General features: G+C 37.2%; 1 protein-coding gene and 1 pseudogene across 1 annotated transcript; both read left to right on the forward strand.

Moving 5' to 3' along the window:
* The first annotated feature begins 1,717 nt into the window (after positions 1 to 1,717).
* LOC139040519 (olfactory receptor 4C12-like) lies at positions 1,718 to 2,457 on the forward strand (annotated as a pseudogene).
* A 21,045-nt stretch (positions 2,458 to 23,502) lies between these two features.
* Positions 23,503 to 24,432, forward strand: LOC106821885 (olfactory receptor 4A47). The gene has a single exon (XM_014826760.2). The coding sequence runs from the start codon at positions 23,503 to 23,505 to the stop codon at positions 24,430 to 24,432; it is 930 nt and encodes a 309-aa protein (XP_014682246.2).
* The last annotated feature ends 236 nt before the right edge of the window (positions 24,433 to 24,668 follow it).

The raw sequence follows: 24,668 nt of genomic DNA on the forward strand, positions 1-24,668 counted from the left end.
TTTCTACTCCTCTTCCTTTCTCTTCTCCTTTCTTTCCTTCCATTTCTCTCTTCTCCTTTCTCTCTCCACATCCCTGTTCTTGCTCTCTCACCAAATGCTTTATAATACCTTACAGTGGCCAGCACTGAGGATGCAAAAATGAATAGATCAGAAGACTAAATCACGATATTCTAATACAAATCATTTATTTGGATAGTGAACTGGGTTTAAAGTTTCCAGTTTCCTGGAAAACTCCACAGTCAGTCATAAGAGTCAAATCTGGAAAGATTAAGTTTTTTATGTATTGGAATATGGCTTTAGCAACTGAATTAATGAAATGAGTAGACAATAGACCCCACAAAACAAGCAGGCGAACTAAGCAATAATTGAATCTTTGTGTTAAGGATTCTTTTAATAGTTTGCTTTTTCTTTTTGATATTTCTCATTGTTTCCCTCTTTCTCCTGTTTCTCCTCACTTAGTTAGCTTACATTTTCAGAATCTTTACTTTTTTGGAGATGTTTAGTGACAATTTTGAAGGTTTTCTTTAGTGATTCTCCCAAGAGAACAGTAAAATCATAGAACAAGAACAATAATAAGTTTAAAATGATTTAATCTTCTCAACAATTGTAAATAAAGGCATGTTTATTCTTCCTTTAATAGACAAAAAAACTGAAACATCAAGAGATAAAATAATGTTGTATAGTTAATCAGGGGTAGATCGTGGACTCCAAACGAAGTCTTTGGATTTTAAATCCATTTCTCTTGCTTTACTCTTTAATGCATTTCTAATTTTCCCTTTCTCCTTTCTTTCCCACTTTCTTTCTCTTTTGCCTCGATTTTTCTCCTCCCTCTCTCATTAAATCTTTACAAGCATTTATTTTTTTGGCAAGCATTGGGGATACAAAAATGAATAAGATTACAATTGTGGTAACACAAATTTTTGCATTCAAGGACCCACACTGTTGAATAAGAGTGGTGAGTGTGAGACAATGTGGCGAGTGCTGTAATGGACATTTACGGCAGTCTCTGACATTGGGAGGAGGTCACAGCACACTTTTTCAGTTTGAGGAAGTGGAGAAGCTTCCAGACAGGCAAAGTATGAAAAGGTATAGCTCATGAAAGAATATTTATATATCTTTGAGTCTATTTAAATGACTTAAATTAGTAGAACAAAATGGATTTTCACTGGTAAGCATTTCCAGCCATGTTGGGGTAAAATACATACATCTTTGGGTATTTGTGAATGTGCCACTTATATGGCCACAAGATGGACTGGCTCTTAAAACTGGATGCATAGTATTTTTCTTTTCTGATATTAAAAGTCACACATTTTATTGTAGAAAATTGAAAACAAATCAAGAAATTATGAAGAAGAAAATTAATACCAACTTTATTGTCACATGTTTGAATATGAAAAATGTTGACGTGGTTTTGTGCTTGTTTTTGCCTTCTGTAAAACTAGAAAAAATGAGGCACTCTATGGATATTTATGCATTAAGTGAAGATGTTATTATTAAGGATGAGTGCAAATTTCTTTTCAGGAAAGTCATTTGTCTCTTCAACTGAGCTGATGGAAAAAATGAATAACATGACAGAATTCATCCTCCTGGGCCTAACTCAAAATATGGAACTTCAGAAATTTTCATTTCTTGTGTTCTTAATTGTCTATTTGGTCACCCTGGCAAGCAACTTGCTTATTATGATCACTATCAGCACCAGTAAGGCCTGGGCTCCCCCATGTGCTTCTTCCTGTCTTACTCATCTCTTATGGATGGCTGCTGTTCTTCCTCCATGACCCCTAAAACGCTAGCTCACACTCTTTCTGTGAGAAAAATCATTTCTTTTAAGAGGTGTATGACAAGTCTTTGCTCTGCATCTTTTTGGTGCTGCTGAGATTATCCTTCTCACAGTTACGGCCTATGACCTCTATATGGCCATCGGCAATCCCCTGCAATATAGGGCCATCACGAGTGGACAGATGTATAGGCTTCTTGTGAGAGTGACCTGGACTGGAGCCTTTGTCCAGGCAACCATTCAGATCCTCTTCACAGTTTGGATGCCCTTCTGTGGCCCCAATGTCATAGATCACTTCATGTGTGCATTGAACCCTTTGTTGAAACTTATCTTCATGGACAGTCATACCCTTGATCTCTTTGTTGCTGCCAATCGTGGATTCATCTGCCTGTTAAATTACTCTTTTGATAGTCTCCTATGTGGTCATCTTGCACTCTCTAAGGACCTGTAGCTTGGAGGGGAGGCACAAAGCCCTCTACACCTGTGTCTCTCACATCACCATAGTCATTTTGTTATTTCTGCCCTTCATATTTGTGTATCTGCACCCAGTAACCACCTTCTCGAGCAATAAAGCTGTGGCTGTGTTTTATACCATGATAACTCCTACGTTAAACCCTTTAATCTACACACTCAGAAACGCAGAGGTGAAAAATGTTATAAAGCAGCTCTGGATCAAAAGGTGACTTCAATGGAGAAATGCTTGCAATAGCATAAAATGACTTTATTTTTCAAACGGCAAGGAGAAAATAATATAATTTCTATGGTTTGGGGGCAAGTGAACACTACATTTAAAAGTATGTTGATGTTGGCATATAAGCCCACTGAAGAAAGGCCCAGGCAGGAAATTACCGATCATTTAAAATATCCCATTTAGATTTATTTATTGCCCATTGATTGTTAAAATTAGATGTACTTTCAGAATCGGTTGGAATTCTTGTTAAAACGCACATTTCCACTATACAGCTCTAGAGATTCTAATTCAATGGGACTGTTGCAGACTGACATATCTGCATTTTAAGTAAATTATCCAGTTATTTCTAAGCAGTGATCTGTGCATACACCTTGTGCTATAGATTATGTTTGCATCCTTAGCCTATTAATGCAGGACCTTATTGAGGCATTTCCTGGGAAATATCTTTCATAGCACATGATATGAGAATTCATGAAACTTTCAATTCTTCATAAATCCTTCAATGTAACCTTACTACCTTTGCAATCGCCAAACAATAATATTGTGTTCTGTGAAAAATAGAAAGATTTTTGGTATTTATTTTCTGTCTTATCTTTCTATACTTTTTAATCTTCTGCTACATCTGGTCTGATTCTCTCTTTTTGTCTCTGTGCTTCCAAAGGGAAGATCTACCATATCTTCTTGCTGAATTATTTGGACTAAAATTCATTGTTACCGTAATCTTAAACTGGTTATTCATTTTGAGAAGAGTTTTCATGATTTTGCTATGTGAAGAAGATTTTATGTATCATTTTTATATGCACATTTTGGCGGAATGGTTGGTAGGGTTTAGTATACTACAGTGGTTAAGAGAATAGTCTAGGAGTAAAATAGTTCTGAGATCAAAACTTAGTTTTGCTGCATATAATGTAAACTCTGGAAAACCATAATCTCTTTAGGTGTGAGTTAAAGGGGAATGATCGATACCTTATAAGAATTAAATAAATAATCCTTGTAAATCTTTTATTACCAATATGTGCTCAATAGCTGTTAGCTATTATGGACCTTTATTACTGGAGTCTCTGTAACCGTATAGACCAACTCATTAATTTTTTTGAGCATTAGAAGGAATAATACATCATTTCTTTGTATTTGCTGTGAAGAATAATACTCTAATCTGACTGGTCTTGTAGAATTTGTTGGGGGCTGGAGTACTTCCCAACAGCCTTGGACATTACTGTGCACTCTTTCCTGGTTTTATGATTTCCATTAGTCTCATGCCTCCTAGGCCTTGGGGCTGATCCATTTATGGGTACAATTTTTTCCTGAAAAGCCCTGATTGAAGGGCCATAACATGATCTTATTATGAACCTGAGGTCAACACAAAAGGCGACCAGAATATGAACAGAATCAAGTGAGATTTTTGTTTAGAGGAAGTAGTGTGGAGCAGTGGTAAGAGCAGGCTTGGGAGCCAGATTCCTGGGTTTAAATGTGACCTGGGGAGGGCATTTAACCTTTCTACCCCATATTTTATTTATCTGTAAAAGAGGTAACAATAATATCTATCTCATAAAGTTTTGGGCCAATTAATTGGGTTTATATATGTTAAGTTCTTATGAAAGTCCCCAGCTCATAGTAAACATTATAAAAATGTGTTTAAAAAGAAAAAAAAATATTGATTAGTGTGGACTCAACTTTCAGTCAGGGTAGATTTTAGCTTATATCTTCTTAAACTAGCTAGAGGCAGATTCTGTGTGGATCAGGACCCCTATGGATCTTGCCTTGGTCTCTGTCTCCTTAGGTGAAAAAGAGACCTTCTTGGTTGACTAGTACTATGTCAGAAAACTTTTCCCTTGAATTTCAGCAAGGACATTATTGACTTTTAGGGTTATTATTCAGCCTGTGGAAGTCCTGTTAGCAGCAGGGTTTCGGGGAAGTGGAAGGATTTGGGTTATGGAGTCAACAGAACTAGTATTGAATTCTATCTAGTTAGGTTATATAACCCTGCATGTATTTCACAAGCTCTCAGGATCTTATTTTAATCTTAGCTCATATATACAATGAAATGGTAATACATATTTCATAGTGTTATTTTATTTATTTCTTTTTGTGAAGAAGTTTCTCCTTGAACTAACATCCATTACCAACCTTCCTCTTTTTTTGCTTGAGGAAGATTTGCCCTGAGCTAACATCTGTGCCAATCTTCCTATATGTTGTATGTGGGATGCCTCCACAGCATGGCTGATGAGCAGAGTAGGTCCATACCAGGGATCCGAACCCGTTAATCCCGGGCTGCCAAAGCAGAGCACGTGGAACTTGAACCACTCAGCCAGGGGGCTGGCCTCATAGGGTTATTTTAAGCATTAGCTGAGACACTGTATGCAAAGTATCCAGGGCAGTGCCTGTCACTCAATGTGCACTTAATAAATGTCACTATCTTTTTGCTTCCCTCACTTCTTCATCAATACCTCATTTCTGACTTTTAAAAAACTCTATGATTTATACTTTTTATTCACTCTATGTAGATATTATGTTAGGAGGTTATGAGAAACTTTCAGAATTCTGAGAGTAAAGCCCCCCAAATTAATGTAAGATAGATCAGATTCACTCTGTAAACAATTCACCTTAAAAGTGTGAATGTCTCAAAAGTTAAAATCAAGTTAAGGAAGACCCACAAATTTAATACATTTTCTAATACAAATAAGAAATCTGTAGTACAGTAATTAGTAAGTGTACTAAAACTATTGTTATTTACTAAAATTTGGCTGATACTACAAAGGCAAGCTATTGTTTTATCCCCATAAAAGCCTGGGAAATAGGTATTCTTCCTGCTTTCCAGAGGAATTAACTAAAGCTGGAAAACTTAACTAATTTATCATAAGTCACAGATCTAAAAAATGCCTCAGGTGGGATTTGAAGCCACGCAGTTGGCTTTAGGACTTGCACTCTTAAACACTGTGGTATACATCATCATAATAACACATATTGCATATAACATAACACTTTCTAGTGGAGGGAGATTAGGCAATAAATAAGTAAACATATAAAAAAAGTCTACAATGAGAGTGAAAAGTGCTTAAAAAAATGAAAGTGATGTGATAGAGTGACTCAAAAGGCAAGGGGCGACTTTAAATAGTGTGTTCAAGGAAGAGCCAAGAGCAAGAATTTATAGCATTCATCCACGTCCCAGGGTGCCAGAAAGGAGATGAAGTTTATGAGTAAAACCTCTAGAGAGGAGGTTCTGTGTGTGGGAAGGGGATTTTCATCTGACCTGGATGAGTATCTTTAACTGCTCTCTTTTCTGACTCAAAGATCACTCAGCAACCTTAACCTTATAATTATTTCAGCTCTAATTAAAATCAGGACGAAGCAAAATACCACATATGTATCTTTCCCCAGAACTTGCTTGTGCTTCCTGACAGGTGCTCTCTTTGGTCTAGTCAACAGCGCTGGTCAACATATTGCCTGTTCATGGCTTCTTTTGCTTTAATTTCCACACATATTTTCCACTATGTAAAAGCATTTGCTTAGAGGAAATGAGCTAAACTGATTGGTACAAGGAAAGCTATCAGTTTCACCAAATTTACACTCAATTAGATTACTGGCCTTTTCTTGGCTTATCAGGCTCTGCATAATTGCCCCCATTCAAACATGCATTTCTTTTACCTTATCCTGTGTCATTCTCTCCCTTGTTCACTAGCTCCAGCTGCAATGGCCTCATTTTTGCCCACGGGTCTTTAAGCTGGTTCTTCTTTATTCCACAAATGCTTTTCCTCTAAACCATCATATGGCTGGATTGCTGTCCTCACTCAGTGCACACCTCCTTACAGGTCTTCTTCTTCTTTTTTTTTTTTTAATTTTTATTTTTTTCAGATGTACATCATATTCCAAATTCTGGATACATTGCATCATGTTCACCACCCGAACGCTAATTATAGTGCATCCCCTCACATGTGACCCTAATCACCCCTTTTGCCCTCCCCCCTGCGCCCTTCCCCAATGGTAACCACCAGTCCAATCTCCAATGCTATGTGTGTGTTTTTTTTTTTTTTGTCGTTTTTATCTTCTACTTATGAGTGAGATCATATGATATTTGACTTTCTCCCTTTGACTTATTTCACTCAGCATAATACCCTCAAGGTCTGTCCATGTTGTCACAAATGGCCGGATTTCGTCATTTCTTATGGCTGAGTAGTAGTCCATCGTGTATAAATACCACATCTTCTTTAGCCATTCGTCCCTTGATGGGCACCTAGGTTGCTTCCAAGTCTTGGCTATGGTGTATAATGCCGCAATGAACACAGGGGTGCAAGTATCTTTATGCCTTTGTGTTTTCAAGTTCATTGGATAAATCCCCAGCAGTGGAATAGCTGGATCATATGGTAGATCTATCCTTAATTTTCTGAGGATACTCCAAACTGCTTTCCATAGTGGCTGCAACACTTTGCACTGCCACCAGCAGTGAATAAGGGTTCTCTTCTCTCCACACCCTCTCCAACATTTGTTGTTTCCTATCTTGTTAATTATAGCCATTCTGACCGGAGTGAGGTGATACCTCATTGTAGTTTTGATTTGCATTTCCCTGATAGCTAATGATGTTGAGCATCTTTTCATATGCCTGTTGGCCATCTGTATTTCTTCTTTGGAGAAATCTCTGTTCAGATCTTTTGCCCATTTTCTAATTGGATTGTTGGTTTTTTTGTTGTTGAGCTGTATGAGTTCTTTGTATATTTTGGATATTAACCCCTTATCTGATATGTGGTTTGCAAATACCTTCTCCAATTGTTAGGTTGTCTTTTCATTTTGTTGATGGTTTCCTTTGCTGTGCAGAAACTTTTTAGTTCGATGTAGTCCCATTTGTTCATTTTATCTTTTGTTTCCCTTGCCTGATCTGACATGGGACTTGAAAATATGCTGCTCAGACCAGTGTCATAGAGCGTACTGCCTATGTTTTCTTCCAGAAGTCTCATGGTTTCGGGTCTTCCATTCACGTCTTTAATCCATTTTGAGTTGATTTTTGTGCATGGTGTAAGGGAATGGTCTACTTTCATTCTTTTGCATGTGGCTGTCCAGTTTTCCCAACACCATTTATTGAAGAGACTCTCCTTTCTCCATCGTATGCTCTTGGCTCTCTTGTCGAATATTAGCTGTCCATAAACGTGTGGGTTTACTTCTGGGCTCTCAATTTTGTTCCATTGATCTGTGTGTCTGTTTTTGTGCCAGTACCATGCAGTTTTGGTTACTATGGCTTTGTAGTATAATTTGAAATCGGGGAGTGTGATACCTCCAGCTTCCTTCTTTTATCTCAGGAATCCTTTGGCTATTCGGGGTCTTTTGTTGTTCCATATAAATTTTAGGATTCTTTGTTCTATTTCTGTAAAAAATGTTGTTGGAACTTTGATAGGGATTGCGTTGAATCTATAGATTGCTTTAGGAAGTAAGGACATTTTAACGATGTTAATTCTTCCAATCCAAGAGCACGGAATATCTTTCCATTGCTTTGTGTCTTCTTCGATTTCTTTCAACAATGTTTTGTAGTTTTCGGTGTACAGATCTTTCAACTCTTTCGTTAAGGTTATTCCTAGGTGTTTTATTATTTTTGTTGCAATTGTAAATGGGATTGTATTCTTAATTTCTCTTTCTGCTACTTCGTTGTTAGTGTATAGAAATGCAACCAATTTTTCTACATTGATTTTGTATCCCGCAACTTGACTGTATTCCTTTATTATTTCTAAAAGTTTTTTAGCAGACTCTTCAGGGTTTTCTAGATATAAAATCATGTCATCTGCAAAGAGTGACAGTTTCACTTCTTCTTTTCCAATGTGGATCCCTTTTATTTCTTTTTCTTGTCTGATTGCTCTGGCTAGGACTTCCAATACTATGTTAAATAAGAGTGGTGACAGTGGGCATCCTTGTCTGGTTCCTGTTCTTAGAGGGATAGCTTTTAGTTTTTCTCCATTGAGAATGATATTTGCTGTGGGTTTGTCATATATGGCCTTTATTATGTTGAGGTATTTTCCTTCTATACCCAATTTATTTAGAGTTTTTATCATAAATGGATGCTGTATCTTAAATGCTTTCTCTGCATCTATTGAGATGATCATGTGATTTTTATTCTTCATTTTGTTAATGTGGTGTATCACGTTGATAGATTTGTGGATGTTGAACCATCCCTGCATCCCCGAATGAAACCCACTTGATCGTGATGTATGATCTTTTTAATGTATTGTTGTATTCGATTTGCTAGTATTTTGTTGAGGATTTTTGCATCGATGTTCATCAGTGATATTGGCCTGTAATTTTCTTTTTTTGTGTTGTCCTTGTCTGGTTTTGGTATCAGGATAATGTTTGCTTCAAGAAGGAATTAGGAAGCCTCCCCTCCTCTTCAACTTTTTGGAAGAGTTTGACAAGGATACGTATTAATTCTTCTTTGAATGTTTGGTAGAATTCACCAGGGAAGCCATCTTGTCCTGGACTTTTATTTTTTGGGAGGTTTTTAATTGCTGTTTTGATCTCCTTACTGGTGATCAGTCTATTCAAATTTTCTACATCTTCTTGGTCCAGTTTTGGAAGGTTGTATGTTTCTAAGAATTTATCCATTTCTTCTAGATTATTCAATTTTTTGGCGTATAGCTTTTCATAGTATTCTCTTATTATCTTTTGTATTTCTGAGGTGTCCATTGTAATCGCTCCTCTTTCGTTTCTGATTTTATTTATTTGAGCCTTCCCTCTTGTTTTCTTGGTGAGTCTAGCTAAAGGTTTGTCAGTTTTGTTTATCTTTTCGAAGAACCAGCTCTTGGTTTCATTAATTTTTTCTATTGATTTTTTAGTCTCTATTTCGTTTATTTCTGCTCTGATTTTTATTATTTCCTTCCCTCTGCTGATTTTGGGCTTTGTGTGTTGTTCTTTTTCCAGTACCTTTAGGTGCACTTTTATATTGTCTATTTGGGATTTTTCTTCTTTGTTGAGGTACACCTGAATTGCTATAAAGTTCCCTCATAGAAACGCTGTTGCTGTATCCCACAGATTTTGGCATGTCGTGTTTTCATTTTCATTTGTCTCCAGGAATTTTTTAATTTCTTCTTTGATTTCTTCATTGACCCAATCATTGTTCAGTAGCATTTTGTTCAATCTCCACGTTTTTGTGGATTTTCTGGTTTTCTTTCTGTAGTTGATTTCCAGTTTCATACCTTTGTGGTCAGAAAAGATGCATGGTATTATCTCGATCTTAAATTTATTGAGACTTGTTTTGTGGCCTAATATGTGATCAATCCTGGAGAATGTTCCATGGGCATTTGAAAAGAATGTGTAATCTGTGGTTTTTGGATGGAATGTTCTGTATATATCTACTAAGTCCATCTGGTCTTACGTGTCCTTTAAGGTGAGTGTTTCCTTATTGATCTTCTGTTTGGATGATCTATCCATGGGTGTAAGTGGAGTGTTAAAGTCCCCTACTATTATTGTGTTACTGTCTATTTCTCCTCTTATGTCTGTTAATAATTGCTTTATATATTTAGTTGCTCCTATGTTGGGTGTGTAGATATTTACAAGTGTTATATTTTCTTGTTGGATTGTTCTCTTTATCATTATGTAGTGCCCGTCTTTGTCTCTTATTACAGTTTTTGATTTAAAGTCTATTTTGTCTGATATAAGTATTGCTACCCCCGCTTTCTTTTCTTTGCCATTTACGTGGAATGTCTTTTTCCATCCTTTCACTTTCAGTTTGTGAGTGTCTGTAGGTCTGAAGTGTGTCTCTTGTATGCAGCATATACAACGATCTTGTTTTTTTAATCCAGTTGGCCACCCTGTGGCATTTGGTTGGAGCATTTAATCCATTGACATTCAAAGTAGCTATTGATAAATATGTATTTATTGCCATTTTGTCACTTTTTCTTTTTTTTGGGTGTTTTAGTAGTTCTTCTCAGTTCCTTTCTTTTTCTCTTGCTCTCTTCACTTGTGGTTTGATGGCTATCTTTAGTAATATGTTTGATTTCTTTTGTCTTACTTTTTTCCTGCTTATTATAGGTTTCTGGTGTGTGGTTACCAGGAGGATCCTATTTAATATACTATGTGTATAACAGTCTATATTGAGTAGATAGCCTCTTTAGCTTGACCTCTTTCTAAAAGCTCTACTTTTTCACTCCCCTCCTCCCACATTATATGTTTTTCACATCATATATAGTCTTTTGTTTAGTGTGTGTCTATCCATTACCCTCTTATCATTGAAATAGGTAATTCTAGTACATTTATCTTTTAACCTTCATATTACCTTCACAGGTAGTTGATCTGCTGCCTTTACTATACTTTTACCTTACAAGTGATTTTCTTGCCTGTTTTTTCTTGTTGTTGTTTTGGGTTTTTTGATAATTTTTTTTCTTTTATCTCTATTTGTGGTCATTACTTTCCCACTTAAATAAGTCCCTTCAGCATTTCTTGTAGAACTGGTTTCTTAGTGATAAACTCCTTTAATTTTTGCTTGTCTGGGAAGCTCTTTATGTCTCCTTCCATTCTGAATGATAGCCTTGATGGATAGAGTATTCTTGGTTGTAGGTTTTTTCCTTTTAGCACTTCAAATATGTCATGCCATTCTCTTCTTGCCTGTAGGGTCTCAGCTGAGAAGTCTGCAGACAGCCTGATGGGCTTCCCTTTATATGTCACTTGTGGCCTTTCTCTTGCTGCTTTTAGGATTCTCTCTTTGTCTTTAATTTTAGACATTTTGATTATAATATGTCTTGGTGTGGGCCTCTTTGGGCTTCTCTTGTTTGGAGCTCTCTGTGCTTCCTGAACTTGGATGTCTGTTTCCTTCCTCAGGTGAGGAAAATTTTCCTCTATTATTTTGACAAATATATTTTCTGCCCCTTTGTCTCTCTCTTCTCCTTCTGGGGCCCCTAATATCCGAATGTTAGCATGCTTGATATTGTCCCAGAGTTCCCTTACACTGTTCTCATTCTGTCTAATTCTTTTTTCTCTTTTCTGTTCTGCTTGGGTGATTTCCTCTAATCTTTTGTCTAGCTCACTGATCCGTTCTTCTGCTTCCTCTACTCTGCTACTGAGTCCCTCTAGTGAATTTCTCATTTCAAGTATTGTATTCTTCATTTCTGATTGGTTCTTTTTTATATCTTCCAATTCTTTGCTGATGTGCTCACTGTGTTCATCCATTCTTCTCTGCATATCTGTGAGCATCCTCATTATATTTTATTTGAATTCCTTGTCAAGGAGGTTGCTAGTTTCTGTTTCACTTAGTTCTTTGTCTGGTGTTTTGTAGTGTTCCCTTGTTGGAAAGTATTCCTTTGCCTCCTCATTATGCCTCTTTTTCTGTGCTATTTTCTTTGTACTAGGTGAGTCGGCTATGTCTCCTGATCTTGGAGAAGTGGCCTTGTGTATGAGATGCCTTATGAGGCCCAACAGTGTGCTTCCCTCTCGTCACCAGACCATAAGAACCAGGAGTGACCCCTTTGTGGGCTATTTGTGTTCTTCTGCTGTGGCAGGGTTCCTCCCACTGACAGTCTCCAGGGAGTCTGATCTTTCCTTCCCTGGCCAGCTGCTTGTAAATCCGGTTTGGAGGGGCCTCAGCATTGTTGGCTACAAAGTCAATTAGCACACTCTTATTGCAAGTGTCCTCTTAATTGGGTTGGTACCCAGTGTAGCTGGTAGCTAGGCTCAGGGGCATAGAGTTGTGATAGGCCTGAGGACAACAAGGCTGATGTCAGTTCTCTTAGGAGCACAGCTGAGTGGGGCTAGCCCTTGGCATGGAGGCACTCAGTTGTTTCAGGCTTTGGACGGTGGGGCTGATCCTTTTTATGGCTATTTGTGAAGCACAAGTCTTCTGCTGCTGATAAGCCTCACCCTTCTCTGGACCACATACACTGTCAACACAGTCCTGGTCTGTGCACACTTCTCAACCCCCTGGATCGTACCCCTCTGCCACACTGCAGAGGCCCCCACCTCTGCCCCAATGCCCCCCACAGTTCACCTGGTCCTCACACAAGCCCTGCCCCACAGACGCAGACACCCTTGCCTGCCTGTAGAGGATCAAGACACTCAGTCAATGCAGGCTGAAAAGTAACCTCAGGGCTTGCTGTTAGGTGGGGACAATCCCTAGGGCGGGTTGCCTGCCCTGGCTGAACTGGATTAAATCTGTGCTCTAGTGGGTGTGGCAGACCCCTGGGCTAACAGCCCAAGGGACGCACCTCAATGGCCCCCACCAGTGTCCATATCAGCACCTCTGGACCAGCTCAGAACAACGGCCCCAACCAATGTCTCAGTCTCAGGAGAGGATCCTCCTCTCACCAAGATGCCCCCAGGGCCCACCAGGTGAGTCTTGTTTCACCAAAGGACAGTCAGCCTTCTCTCTGGTGATTTTAGGTTGCTGCAATGAGTGAGTTTGTGCGTGGGCCCTTTAAGACCTGGATCTTTTCGGCTTTAGGCGGATAGCTTTTCTGGGGTGTCCTCGCTGCAGTTAATAGCCAGCAAAGCCAGATAGTAAGACCCCCATCCCAGTTGGGCTGAGTCCGAAGGATGGTTATAGCAGTATTGCCCCCACTCTGGACCTCACTCCTCCAGGGAGGGCTGCGTACCTTAGGTTGGCTCCCGCCTGGCCAGCTGAGAAGCTCTGCTGCTCCCAAAGGTGGCTTTTTTCCTCTCCGGCCAGAGTTACTGCCTCTTCTGCTTTTGTCAGGACTGTCCCTTGTTGTGGGGTTTCTTTTTATCCAGTTTTCAGTTTTCAATCCAGGGTGATTCTTCCCAAAATTGTTGTAACCTGGTTGTGAAGAGGCAAGTTCAACGTCTGCTCACAGCGCCATCTTGATGAGAACCCTTACAAGTCTTCTTTAACCACACATATAAAGCCGTTCTCCATCTCCCTGAGTTACCCTCTATCACATCACTCTATTACAGTTTCTCTATGGGATCTTCACCATCTGATCATCTGATGTATTTGTTTAATCTCTCTCTCTTCCAACTAGAATGTAAACTACATGAAAATTAGACGCATTGGCTGTCTTGTTCACTACTGCATTTCCAGCACCTAGAACAGACTTGGCACAGAGCGATGCTTAATCAATATTCATGGAATAAAAGGTCATCATCTCCACTTAACCTTCTTAAGAGTAAGTGTGTCTTTATTTATTTATTTTTTATTGTGGTAACAGTAGTAAATGAATTTTAAAAAGGGACTTTTGTTAACTGGAAGCTTCTGAAATCGATGACTTTCCATTCTTGGTGATAAATTGAAATGGAGAATTGTAGGTCAGCTTAGTATATCAGCCAGGATTCTTAACTGATGACACAGAATCCCTGTAGCTAGTTTAAGTAGAAGGGATACACGATGTGCAATTAAACAGCTTAAGAAGAGTGGGGATCACCAATTCTAGGCTGAGCAATGGGGAAAACTTGCAGAAGCACACCTGATGGACTTGCGTGCTAAGGAGCTGCTGCTATAACCAAGATCATGCTGCCTCTGACTAAACTACAAAGGTGCCACCACATTCCTGACCTCAGAACCACTCTGATTTTCAGGACCACCTAACCTCAGATAACTAATATCCACTCAAAGACCTGGTTGTCAGAACCCAAGTCACATGCATGCACCCAAGTGCCAGGGGCATAGGGAAATGTAGTTCTTTGGATTTCATACTGGGAAACTGGGTATATACTTAGGAAACTAACAACATGTGCAGGATACCTTTAAGAGATTTATGGGCAGCCACACACTCTTGTTATTCACTATGATTGGGGATGGGATCTCATAAAATCGGTTTCACTTATCCATAGATAGCTTGTCATTTCCACAAAATTTAAGGGTGTCCCAGTCTCTGTCTTATACGTAGGAAGAAAAACAGAAACAAAGAACCACAAAAAAGCTGAGAACAGGAAAACTCTTGATACTGTGGAGAATTATTCATATATTCATTTACTTTTCCTGAATACCTGCGATGCTTGTAATTGTGGTTAGTGCTGAAAAGGAAACACAAATGACCAGAAGAGTCCTTAACCTCTGGCACTATCATAGTCTAGCTTACCGTTTGGCAGCTTTTCTCAAGTAACGATTCTATCTTAATTTTGAGATGTTTATTAGAAGGAAGTTTCCCCAATGAAAAAAAAAATGCCTGTCTTACTTTACTGACTCTGATCTGTTTTTTAAAACCACTTTGATCCATGTGTTATTTAGAATTGGTTGTTTATTCCTTAAGTTGATGAGGTTTTCCAGATATCTTTCTATAATTGATTTCCAGTTTAATTCCACTGTAGTCTGAGAGTAGGCATTGTATGATTTCTATTCTTTTAAATTTATTAAGGTGTGTTTTACAGTACAGAATGTTTTCTGTCTTGGTGAATGTTCTATGTGAGCTTGAGAAAAATGTGTATTCTGCTGTCGCTGGATGAAGTAGTCTATGGTTGCAATCATGTTCAGTTGATTGATGATGTTATTGAGTTTAGCTATGTCCTTATTGAGTTTATGTCTGCTGAATCTGTCCCTTTCTGATAATGGAATTTGAAGTCTTCAACTATAATAGTGAATTCACTATTTCTCCTTGCAGTTTTATAAATTTTTCCCCTAATATATTGTGATGCTCTGTTTTTAGGTGCATATACAGTATGGATTTCCATTTCTTCTTGGAGAATTGACCAATTTGTCCTTATGTAATGTTCTTCTTATCCCTGATGATAACTTTCCTTGCTTTGAAGTCTACTTTGTCTGAAATTAATATAGCTTTCCACTGTGTTTTGATTAGTGTTAGTGTGGTGTATCTTCATCCATCCATTTACTTTCAGTGTGTATGTGTCTTTATATATAATGTGAATTTCTTGTAGACAAAATATAGAGGGATCATATTTTTGATCTACTCTGACAATATCTGTATTTTAACTGGTTCATTCAGACCATTGATATTCAAAGTGATTAATTATATAATTGGGTTAATATCTATCATATTTGTTGCCCTTGTCTTTTGTTCTTATTTTTGTATTCCACTCTTGTTCTGTATTTTGTAGCTTTAAGTGAGCATTTTATATGATTCTTTATTTTCTCCATTGTTCACATATCAGTTACTTTATTTTATTTTTTTTAATGATTGTCCTAGTGTTTGCAATATACATTTAAAACTAAGTCCAATTTCAAAGAACACTACTCCATGTCATGGGTAGTGCACCTATATTGTTATAACAAAATACTCATAATTCCTATCTCCAGTCCCTTGTATTATTACTGACATTCATTTCACTTATACATAAACATACATAGTTGAATACGTTGTTGCTATTATTATTTTGAACAAACTGCTTTCTGTTAGATCAGTTAAGAATAAGAAAGTAAACGTTTTTATTTAACTTCACTTATTCATTCTCCAGTGTTCTTTGTTTACGTAGATCTGAGTTTCTGACCTGTATGATTTTCTTTCTCTCAGAAGAACTTGTTTAACATTTCTTGCAGGAAGATCTACTTGTGATAAATTCAGTTAATTTTTCATTCTCTAAGAAAATCTTTCTTTTTCCTTTCTGTGTATAATGTGATGATTTACTATACGTATGTGTTATGACATTATTATCACAACCAAGTTAATTAGCTTAACCATCACCTCACAGTTACCATTTTTTGTGCATGTGGTGAGGACACTTATGATGTACTCTCTTTGCAAATTCCTTGTATACAATACAGTATTATTAACTATAGTCACCATGTTGTACATTAGATCCTCAGAACTTACCTTATTCGTGTTTGTATCCTTTGACCAACATCTCCCCATTTCTGTGGCAACCACCATTCTACTCGCTGATCCTATGAGTCTGGCTACTTTTCTCCTTCACTTTTAAAGGATAATTTCACAGGGTACAGAATCTTCGGTTGCTTTTTATATCTCTCTCAACTCTTTGTTTCACTCCGTTAATTTCTTGCGTGCATGCTTTCTGAGAAGTTGGATGCAATTCTTTTCTTTGCTCCTTGTTGTGGTGGTCTCAGCCTATTGATAGTGATTGAAAGTGATGATTCACCAGGCCCATATTACTTGTAGCAAGTCCCCATGGACATTTGCCCCCCTGAGACCAATGTTGTGGCTAGACTGGCCTTTGTGGTTTTTATGATGACTGTAGGACACAAATCAGCAAAAACCATCAGGGAACTTTGAGAAACAAGATGTATTACTCACTGGTCCTGGAGGGATCTTGGCACACGCAGGGGCCATAGAGCAGGGTCAGAGGTAGAGAAAAAGAGTGCAGTCCTGGGGCTCTGCCTTTCTTAGGGTCTGAGGATGGGTATCTAGGCTATTGTGGGTTCACTCTTTATTTGCCAATTTAAAGCATAATAGTGGGAATTAGGGCATAGGAAGGAAGAAGTGGGGTGTTCAAGTTGGCAGTTATCTAGATTAGCCAGGGCTTTCTGAAAGAGGGAACTTCATAGGTAGAGGTGGCCTAATTTCTTATCTGGTTGTTTTGCTAGTAGCTGTGTCATATAACTGACAATATGTTTATTCAAGATGAATGTCTTTTGAAATGAATGCCTTGGCAATCAAATCTTAATTACAAGCACTTACATTACAATCAAAGAGCTTAATCTCAGGAGTTTACACTTCTCTCCTCTACAGGTAAGATATTTTTTCCTCTGGCTTCTTTCAAGATTTTAAAATTTTTGATTTTTTGAAGTTTGAATATGATACATTCTGGTATAGCTTTTAGTTTGTTTGTTTTGTCATTTATCTTATGAGTTGTTCTCTGAGCTTCTAGGATCCATGGTTTTGTGTCTGACATTAGTTTGGGGGAAATTCTCAGTCATTATTGCTTTGAATATGGCTTCTGTTCCTTTCACTCTTTCTCTTTTTTCTGGTATTCACATTACATGTATATCTTTTATAGTTGTCCCACAGGTTTTGGATATTTTATTCTGCTTTTTTCTTTAGACCTTTTTTCTCTTTGATTTGCAGTTTTGGAAATATCTATGATCATATCCTCAGGCTCAGAGACTCTTTCCTCAGCCATGTCCAGTCTACTAATGAGCCAATCATAAGCATTCTTGATTTATGTCACAGTGTTTTTGATCTCTAGCATTTCTTTTCAATTCTTAAAATTTCTATCTCTTCTTATGTTATTCACCTGTTCCTACTTGTCTACTTTTTCCTCTTAGCATATTAATCATAGTTTAAAAAGTTTCCTGCTCTAATAACATTTCTTCCAATATCTGACTCTAGCTCGGATGGTTCTTCAGTCTCTTCAAACCATGCTTTCTGCCTTTAGTATGCATTGTAATTTGTTGTAGAAATGTGGAGATGATGTACTGGATGAAAAAAACTGTGCTAAATACACCTTTAATAATGTAGTAGGAAGGTGTTACACAAGGGGAGTGTTCCATAGTTCTCTGACAAAGTCTCAGTCTTTGGAGAGCCTGTGTCCTTGGACTGCGTAGCTCAGCAGTGCTTCTCAGGTCCTCTCCAGTCCCCACTTAGGTGGGACAAGATGACTAGAGGAGACCAGAGTTGGGTGTTTCATTTCTTCCAGGTAGGTTAGGCTCTGATAAAATTCCAGCAGATTAGGCTGTGGTAAAATAGTTTCTCCTGAGGGCAGGTCTTGTTAAGAACAGAAGGCTCTGAAGTATTTAAAAGATTTCTTTTTGCTCTCCCTGCCAGAAGCATGAGGGTATTTTTCTCCTATATTCTCTGTGTCGAGTTGGTTGAGATCCCAGAGTTAAAACTCACAAACATGTGGAAGCCCTCATATGACTGGGTCCCCCCAGAGTTTTTCTCTTTTGGTCTTGTCCACACCAAGCCTCTGGCAATCCATCAATTACAGTTCAGGTTTTCCTACCTGGGCACTGGTTCCCATGGGGGTTTCTGTTCATAGGTTTCTGCTCTGGGAAGTTGTGATTCTCTGTAATGGTCTGTCTCTCCAATTTAGGAACAGAGGTTTTCTCTGTAACCCCATTTCTCTGACCAAGAGAATTAATTCTGAGAATTCTCAGATCAAGGTAATTAATTCAGCTTCCTACTTATTGTTAGGAGGTTATAATGATTTCTACTATTTGTTGTTAGGAGGGAGTAATGATTTCTAAGTTCCTTACGTGCCAAACTGGAACTAGAAGCCCCCTTACTCTCCTCATGAAAGAATTTAAGATGAAATCCAAATTTCTTACCAAGAGCTGTACTGCCCAGCAGAGTTTGGTTCCTGTGCATCTCTTAAACTTCAGTTCTGTCCTTTCCGTTTCCTGTGCCCCTTCAGGCACAGTGACTTTTCAAGTGCCATGAACTTGCCAAGCTCTTTTCAGTGTTGGAGCTTTTCACATGTAACAGTGCTTCCCATGGTAACAACTTGTCATCCTTTGGATTTCGGCTTAAAAATCACCTTTTAAAAAGGTCTTCCCTAGTTACCTTATGCACAGTAGTATCTCCTTCTGATTTTCTGTCATGGTATCCTGTTGTCTTATTAGCAGCAATCACAGTTTATAATTACTTTATTAAGTTGGTTCCCTTTTTATTGTCTGACTTTATTCCAAGAGTATGATAAATGCAGGCAGAATTCTTATCCTGATTTTTTTCCTATTTTATTAACTACTTTATACACAGCTCATAGCACAGAACCTGGCATAAAATAGATGATCAAATTTTAAAAAAGCAATTGGATAAATAATTAATTATTACAACTAGATCAGAGATAAAATTTAACATATACAACCTCACCACTCTTATAGGCAGAAAAAAATTAAATATTAGATAAAAGGAAAGAAAACCTTGCTATGGCAAGGTGGGGAAATGAGTGACAAATTAATCTTCTTTAGACTAAAATGACAGGGCTGATATTTTAGCCTTGGCTGGCAATATTTCCATAACAGTTTTGAGGCTATCTTTTTTCTCCTTGTTACATTCTACTTACCATCATTATGTGATTGGTCTAACAGGTTTTTCTCTCTTTTTTAATATAGGTGTTCTCTTAAAATTTTGTGGAAAATCTCAGTGAATTAAATTAGGCAACAATCGGTCCTGGACACATTCCAATTGCAGACTCAATAATTAATATCATTAGAGAGTATAAAGTCTTCTTGATCTTTGCCTGTCTTGGTTAGAAGATGCTCTGCTCTTAAGTACTGATATAATAATTTCAGGAGATGCTTTATTAGGCTTAAAGTACAAGAAAGTTCTCTCGAATGTCAAGTACAACTATTTGGCCATATCCACACGGTAGAGTGAGATGGACTAAACCTCTGAATGATAGTTATTCTTTATTGATGCTACTGGAAAAGAAAGTACTCAAAAAATTTTCCCGGTAAATAGCTACTTGCTGTCTTCTTCTGCAGACATACGATTTACTTGCGTTTTTGATAAATTATCCTAATGGGAAAATTTTATTTTACTTGTATCATGCTTTCTTTGAAATATAGCTACATGGCAAGTAGTAATTTTCTGAAATCTTTACAAGAATCCATGGAGAAAATTGATAGACTAAGGCATGTGAAATAAAATATCTTCAAGAAATAATGCACTTTTTTGCCCTCTGTGGGGAAAGTAGATGGAAGGTCTATTTCCAGCTCTTTATGAGTAAAGTTAAAATTTCTCCTTCAAATTGTGAACCAGTTTCTGAAAGGTAAGACTTTAATAGTTCAGAGTGCAAACCAGGCTGTGTAGTTGTGTGAATTTCTTTATTACATAGGAAATTATAATGTTTGAATTTATAAGAATTGAAAAGTTTAAAAACCTTCTGCTGGTATATACAGGGACTTTGAAGTAAATCAAACTTAGATTCCAACTCCAGTTCTGTCACTTAAAAATAAGTAACTTTGGAAAAATTAATTCTATTCTAAGCCTCAATGTTTTCCACCAAAAAATGGGGATAATGATTCTTGTTATTGTAAACATGAAAAATTATACATTTAATGTAACTTTATATATGTATATGTTTATGTGTATATGTATTTGTGAGTTTATATACTTATATATGTATGTATAGATATAACATGTATGTATGAATGGACATAGTATCTAATACATAGTTTTGCATAACAAATTAAATAGGTGTTCTTTCCATATTAATATTTCCTTTCATTAAAATGTTTTTGTCTATATCAATGGAAACAATGGAATAAAAATATTTGTTTTCTCATCTTTTTATTTTTGCATTGCAGGAGGATATACACTTATGATTGATGCTGATATGCTTACTTTGTAGCTTCTGATATTTTATTAAAAAAATGAAGATTGATTATCCATGTTGATCCAAGAACTGTGTTACATATGCCTTCATTTTTTTAGCTTATTAAATGTTCACAAAAACTCACTAAGTACCTATCATAATTTAATTTTACAAACATGCAAATTATGACTCAGAGTGATGACTGTTACTTTTTTGAAGGTATTAAAGGTAGATTTAGAAAAATAAAATTTACCGTTTTTGAAATATCCTTTGCAATAAGGTATGACATATATATTTTATAAAACATCAGTTCTGTAGACATTAGAGTAACACAAAATTATTTATGCACATATATTAATGATGGGATTTATGTAAAAATCCAGTACAATAAGACTTTTTGGCTTTCATGGCAAAAAAACTCAATCTCTTGAGTAGGGAGAGACATTTATAAGCAGATGTAGTAGTCAATTAGCTAAATAGAGACTTCCTCAAGGGTAGTTCAATATCATGGAAAATTGGTGGAAAAAATTGGAAAGTTACTGGTCAAGATTTATATGATATTTCTCATGAATAGATTAAAAAATTCTTTAAATGTAGTCAGCAGCCATCTTATAACTTCAAGAGGCATACTTACGTGGAAAAGTAAGAGACTGATGGTGAAAAGGTGCTTCCTCAGTCACCACCACCATTTCTATCTTCTGATAACATAACCCCTGACTTAGACCCTGAGCATCGATGAATCAGTGGATGCTCTGTGATGCTGGGAGTCTACCTTATCTGAAAGGAATGACACAATGTAAGTATTCTGTAAACACTTGTCAATGAATGAATAAGTAAAGATTAAACTTACAATACACCTCTCCAGAATATTTCCCATTATTTTAGAGGTAAACTGCTTCTGATCTCTGAAATTAGCATCTACAAAAGAATTGATGGAGCTAAAGAGACAGAAAAGCACTTTGGATAGCTGGGGAAGACTATGAAGTCTTGAGCAGAATGATTATGGAGAATTATAAGATGTGACTTTGGGGAGGTAGCCTGGTTCCAAGTAATCCAAGGAACTGTAGGTCAAGTATCCCAGGAGATTGGATTTTATTGATTATGTGAGAGAAATGCACTGTAGGGGTTTTGAAAAGGGAAGTGATATGATTTAAATAAGACATAAAGAAGAATATTTGGGCTGCTTCATGAGAATAAACCATTGAAGGCCAGAACAAAAGCAGAGAGAACTTGCAAGAGGCTACTACAGCGGACCAGGAAGGCAATGGGTGTTGTGGTAATTATCAATTTTGCAACATATTTTAAAGAAAGAGTCAGCAGGACTTATTAAATTTTTTTATAAATAAATTGAGTGAATAAGGGAGTGCAGAATACTATCAGATTTAAATTCTGAACAATAACATGGAAGGTGGTACCATTTAATTAAATAGGAAACACCTAGGAAGGAATAGATTTATTATAGTATATTAAAAATTTAGCTTTACAAATGCTAAATTGACATCTAATTGGAGATATCAGTTAGTTTCATATACAGCTTTGAAAATTAGGAGAGAGATAGAGGCAGAAGTCATACAATTTTGGAAAGCTTTAGCATTTATAATTCAGGAAAGGCAGGAAGATCTGAGTAAAGACACTAAGAAGATTTCAGGGATTTGGTAGAAAATCTGGGGCAGTGATTATTATGGGTCATATGCTATGTCAGAAGACACAATTATGATTCCATTGAATCCTCCCAAAATTCATATGTTGACATCCTAACCCCCAGTACCTCAGAATGTGACCTTGTTTGGGCATAGGGTCTTTACAGAGGTAATAAAGTACAAATAAGATCGTTAGGGTGGGCATGAATCCAACATGACTAGTAATTTTATCAAAAGAGGAAATCTGGATGCTTACAGGGAGAATACCATATGAACATAAATATGGTCATCAACAAGCCAAGGAACAGGTCCTTCCCTTCCAATTTTTAGAAGGAATCAACACTGTCAACACCTTGAATTTGAATTCCTAACATCCAGAATGGTGAGATGATAAGTTTCTATTGTTTAAGCCATCCAGTTTATGCTTCTTTGTTATGGTAGCTCTAGCAAACTAATACAGATTTTGTGCTGAGAAGTGGAGGTGCTGCTGTAATATATTTCAAAAAATGTGGAACTGGCTTTGGGATTGATTAATGGGTAGATGTTGTAGAAAAAACCTATGCCTTGTGAGAATGTTGGTAGAAATATGGGCATTGAAAGTTGATTCTAGTGAGGGCTCAGGAAGGAAATAGGAATGCTATAGAAAAAATATTTGTCCTCTGAAAGAATACATATATCATCATGAACATAATGTTGCTAGAAATTGAATATTAAAGCTGAAGTCTCAAGCGGAAATGAATATCTCTTTGGAAACTGGAGGAAGGGCAATTATTGTTATAGAGTGGAAGCTCTAGCAACTAATACAGTGATCTTTGGTCTATAGCCTTCCATTCATAATTCGCACTACTGACTTTGAATATGTAAATTATCTTGAGTTCTCAGTCTAACACTTTTGTGACTTTACACATAGTTCATCGTTTAACGAATTCCCTTCCCCTTCTCTCTTGTTCTCTCACTTTTCCCTTAAAGCTCTGCGGAAGTACTGCTTCCTCTGGGAAGCACTCCTAGATCCTAGCTTGATTTAGATGTTCCTTAGTACAACACAAATATATTTACAATGATATTTACTAATTTGATCTTTAATTGTCTGATCCCCTGGTTATACATGAAATCACTGAGAGTAGGGAACCAATCCTATTCAATATGGTAATACCAATATTTACGGCAGGTTGTTTGACACAAACACACCCTCCATAGATATTTTTTTGATTGGAGATTAAACAAAAGGTTAAATTTAAAATACTTTTAAAGATTTTTTTCTTGTTTTACAGGTAAACTAATATCTGAAATCAGCACTTAAAAAAGAATAGATGGAACCAGAGAACAATGTGACTTACTTTGTCCTCTTGGGCCTCACACAGAATCCAAAGGAGCAGAAAGTTCTTTTTGTTATGTTTTTGCTCTTCTACATTTTGACCATGGTGGGCAACATGCTTATTGTGGTGACTGTAACTTTTAGTAGGACCCTGGGCTCACCCATGTACTTCTTTCTTGCCAGTCTATCATTTATGGATTCCATTTATTCTTCAGTCATTTCCCCCAAATTGATTTCAGACTTGTTCTTTGGGGAAAATACCCTATCCTTCAGATTTTGTATGGCCCAGCTGTTTACAGAGCACTTTTTTGGTGGATCAGAGGTCTTTCTTCTGTTGGTGATGGCCTATGACCGCTATGTGGCCATCTGTAAGCCCTCGCATTATTTGGTTATCATGAGGCAATGGGTGTGTGTCGTATTACTGGTAGTGTCCTGGGTTGGAGGTTTTCTTCACTCAGTAATTCAACTTAGCACTATTTACGGGCTCCCATTTTGTGGGCCCAATGTCATTGATCACTTTATCTGTGACATGTACCCCTTACTGAAACTTGTCTGTACTGACACCCGTGTCGTTGGCCTCTTAGTGGTGGCCAATGGAGGACTGATTTGCACTATTGTGTTTCTGCTCTTACTCATCTCTTATGGTGTCGTCTTGTGCTCTCTAAAGAATCTTAGTCAGGAAGGGAGGCGGAAAGCCCTCCAGACCTGTGGTTCCCACATCACTGTGGTTGTCTTCTTCTTTGTTCCCTGTATTTTCATCTATGCAAGACCTGCAGAGACCTTCCCCATTGACAAATCATTGAGTGTGTTTTATACAGTCATAACCCCCATGTTGAACCCATTAATCTACACTCTGAGAAATTCTGAGATGAATAATGCTATGAAGAAGGTCTGGAGAAGAAATTTCCTAGCTCATAGTAAATAAGTTTGACATTCACCATGAAGAGAGTCCTTTGACTTTAGGGCTCATCTCCTTGGAACCCAAGAGTCTTCTTAAAACTTATCCACCTATCCTTTCCTTTAACAGCATTTATCATAATTATAATAAATAATTCTGTATGATTAGATTATTAATGACAGTTTATTTGCTTAATGCCACTCTATAATGTCTTATTTATCACTTCACCTAGAAACCTGTAATGCATATACAGCAAGAAGTCA

Source organism: Equus asinus, chromosome 17 (assembly GCF_041296235.1).
Source record: "Equus asinus isolate D_3611 breed Donkey chromosome 17, EquAss-T2T_v2, whole genome shotgun sequence".
Taxonomy (NCBI): Eukaryota; Metazoa; Chordata; class Mammalia; order Perissodactyla; family Equidae; genus Equus; species Equus asinus.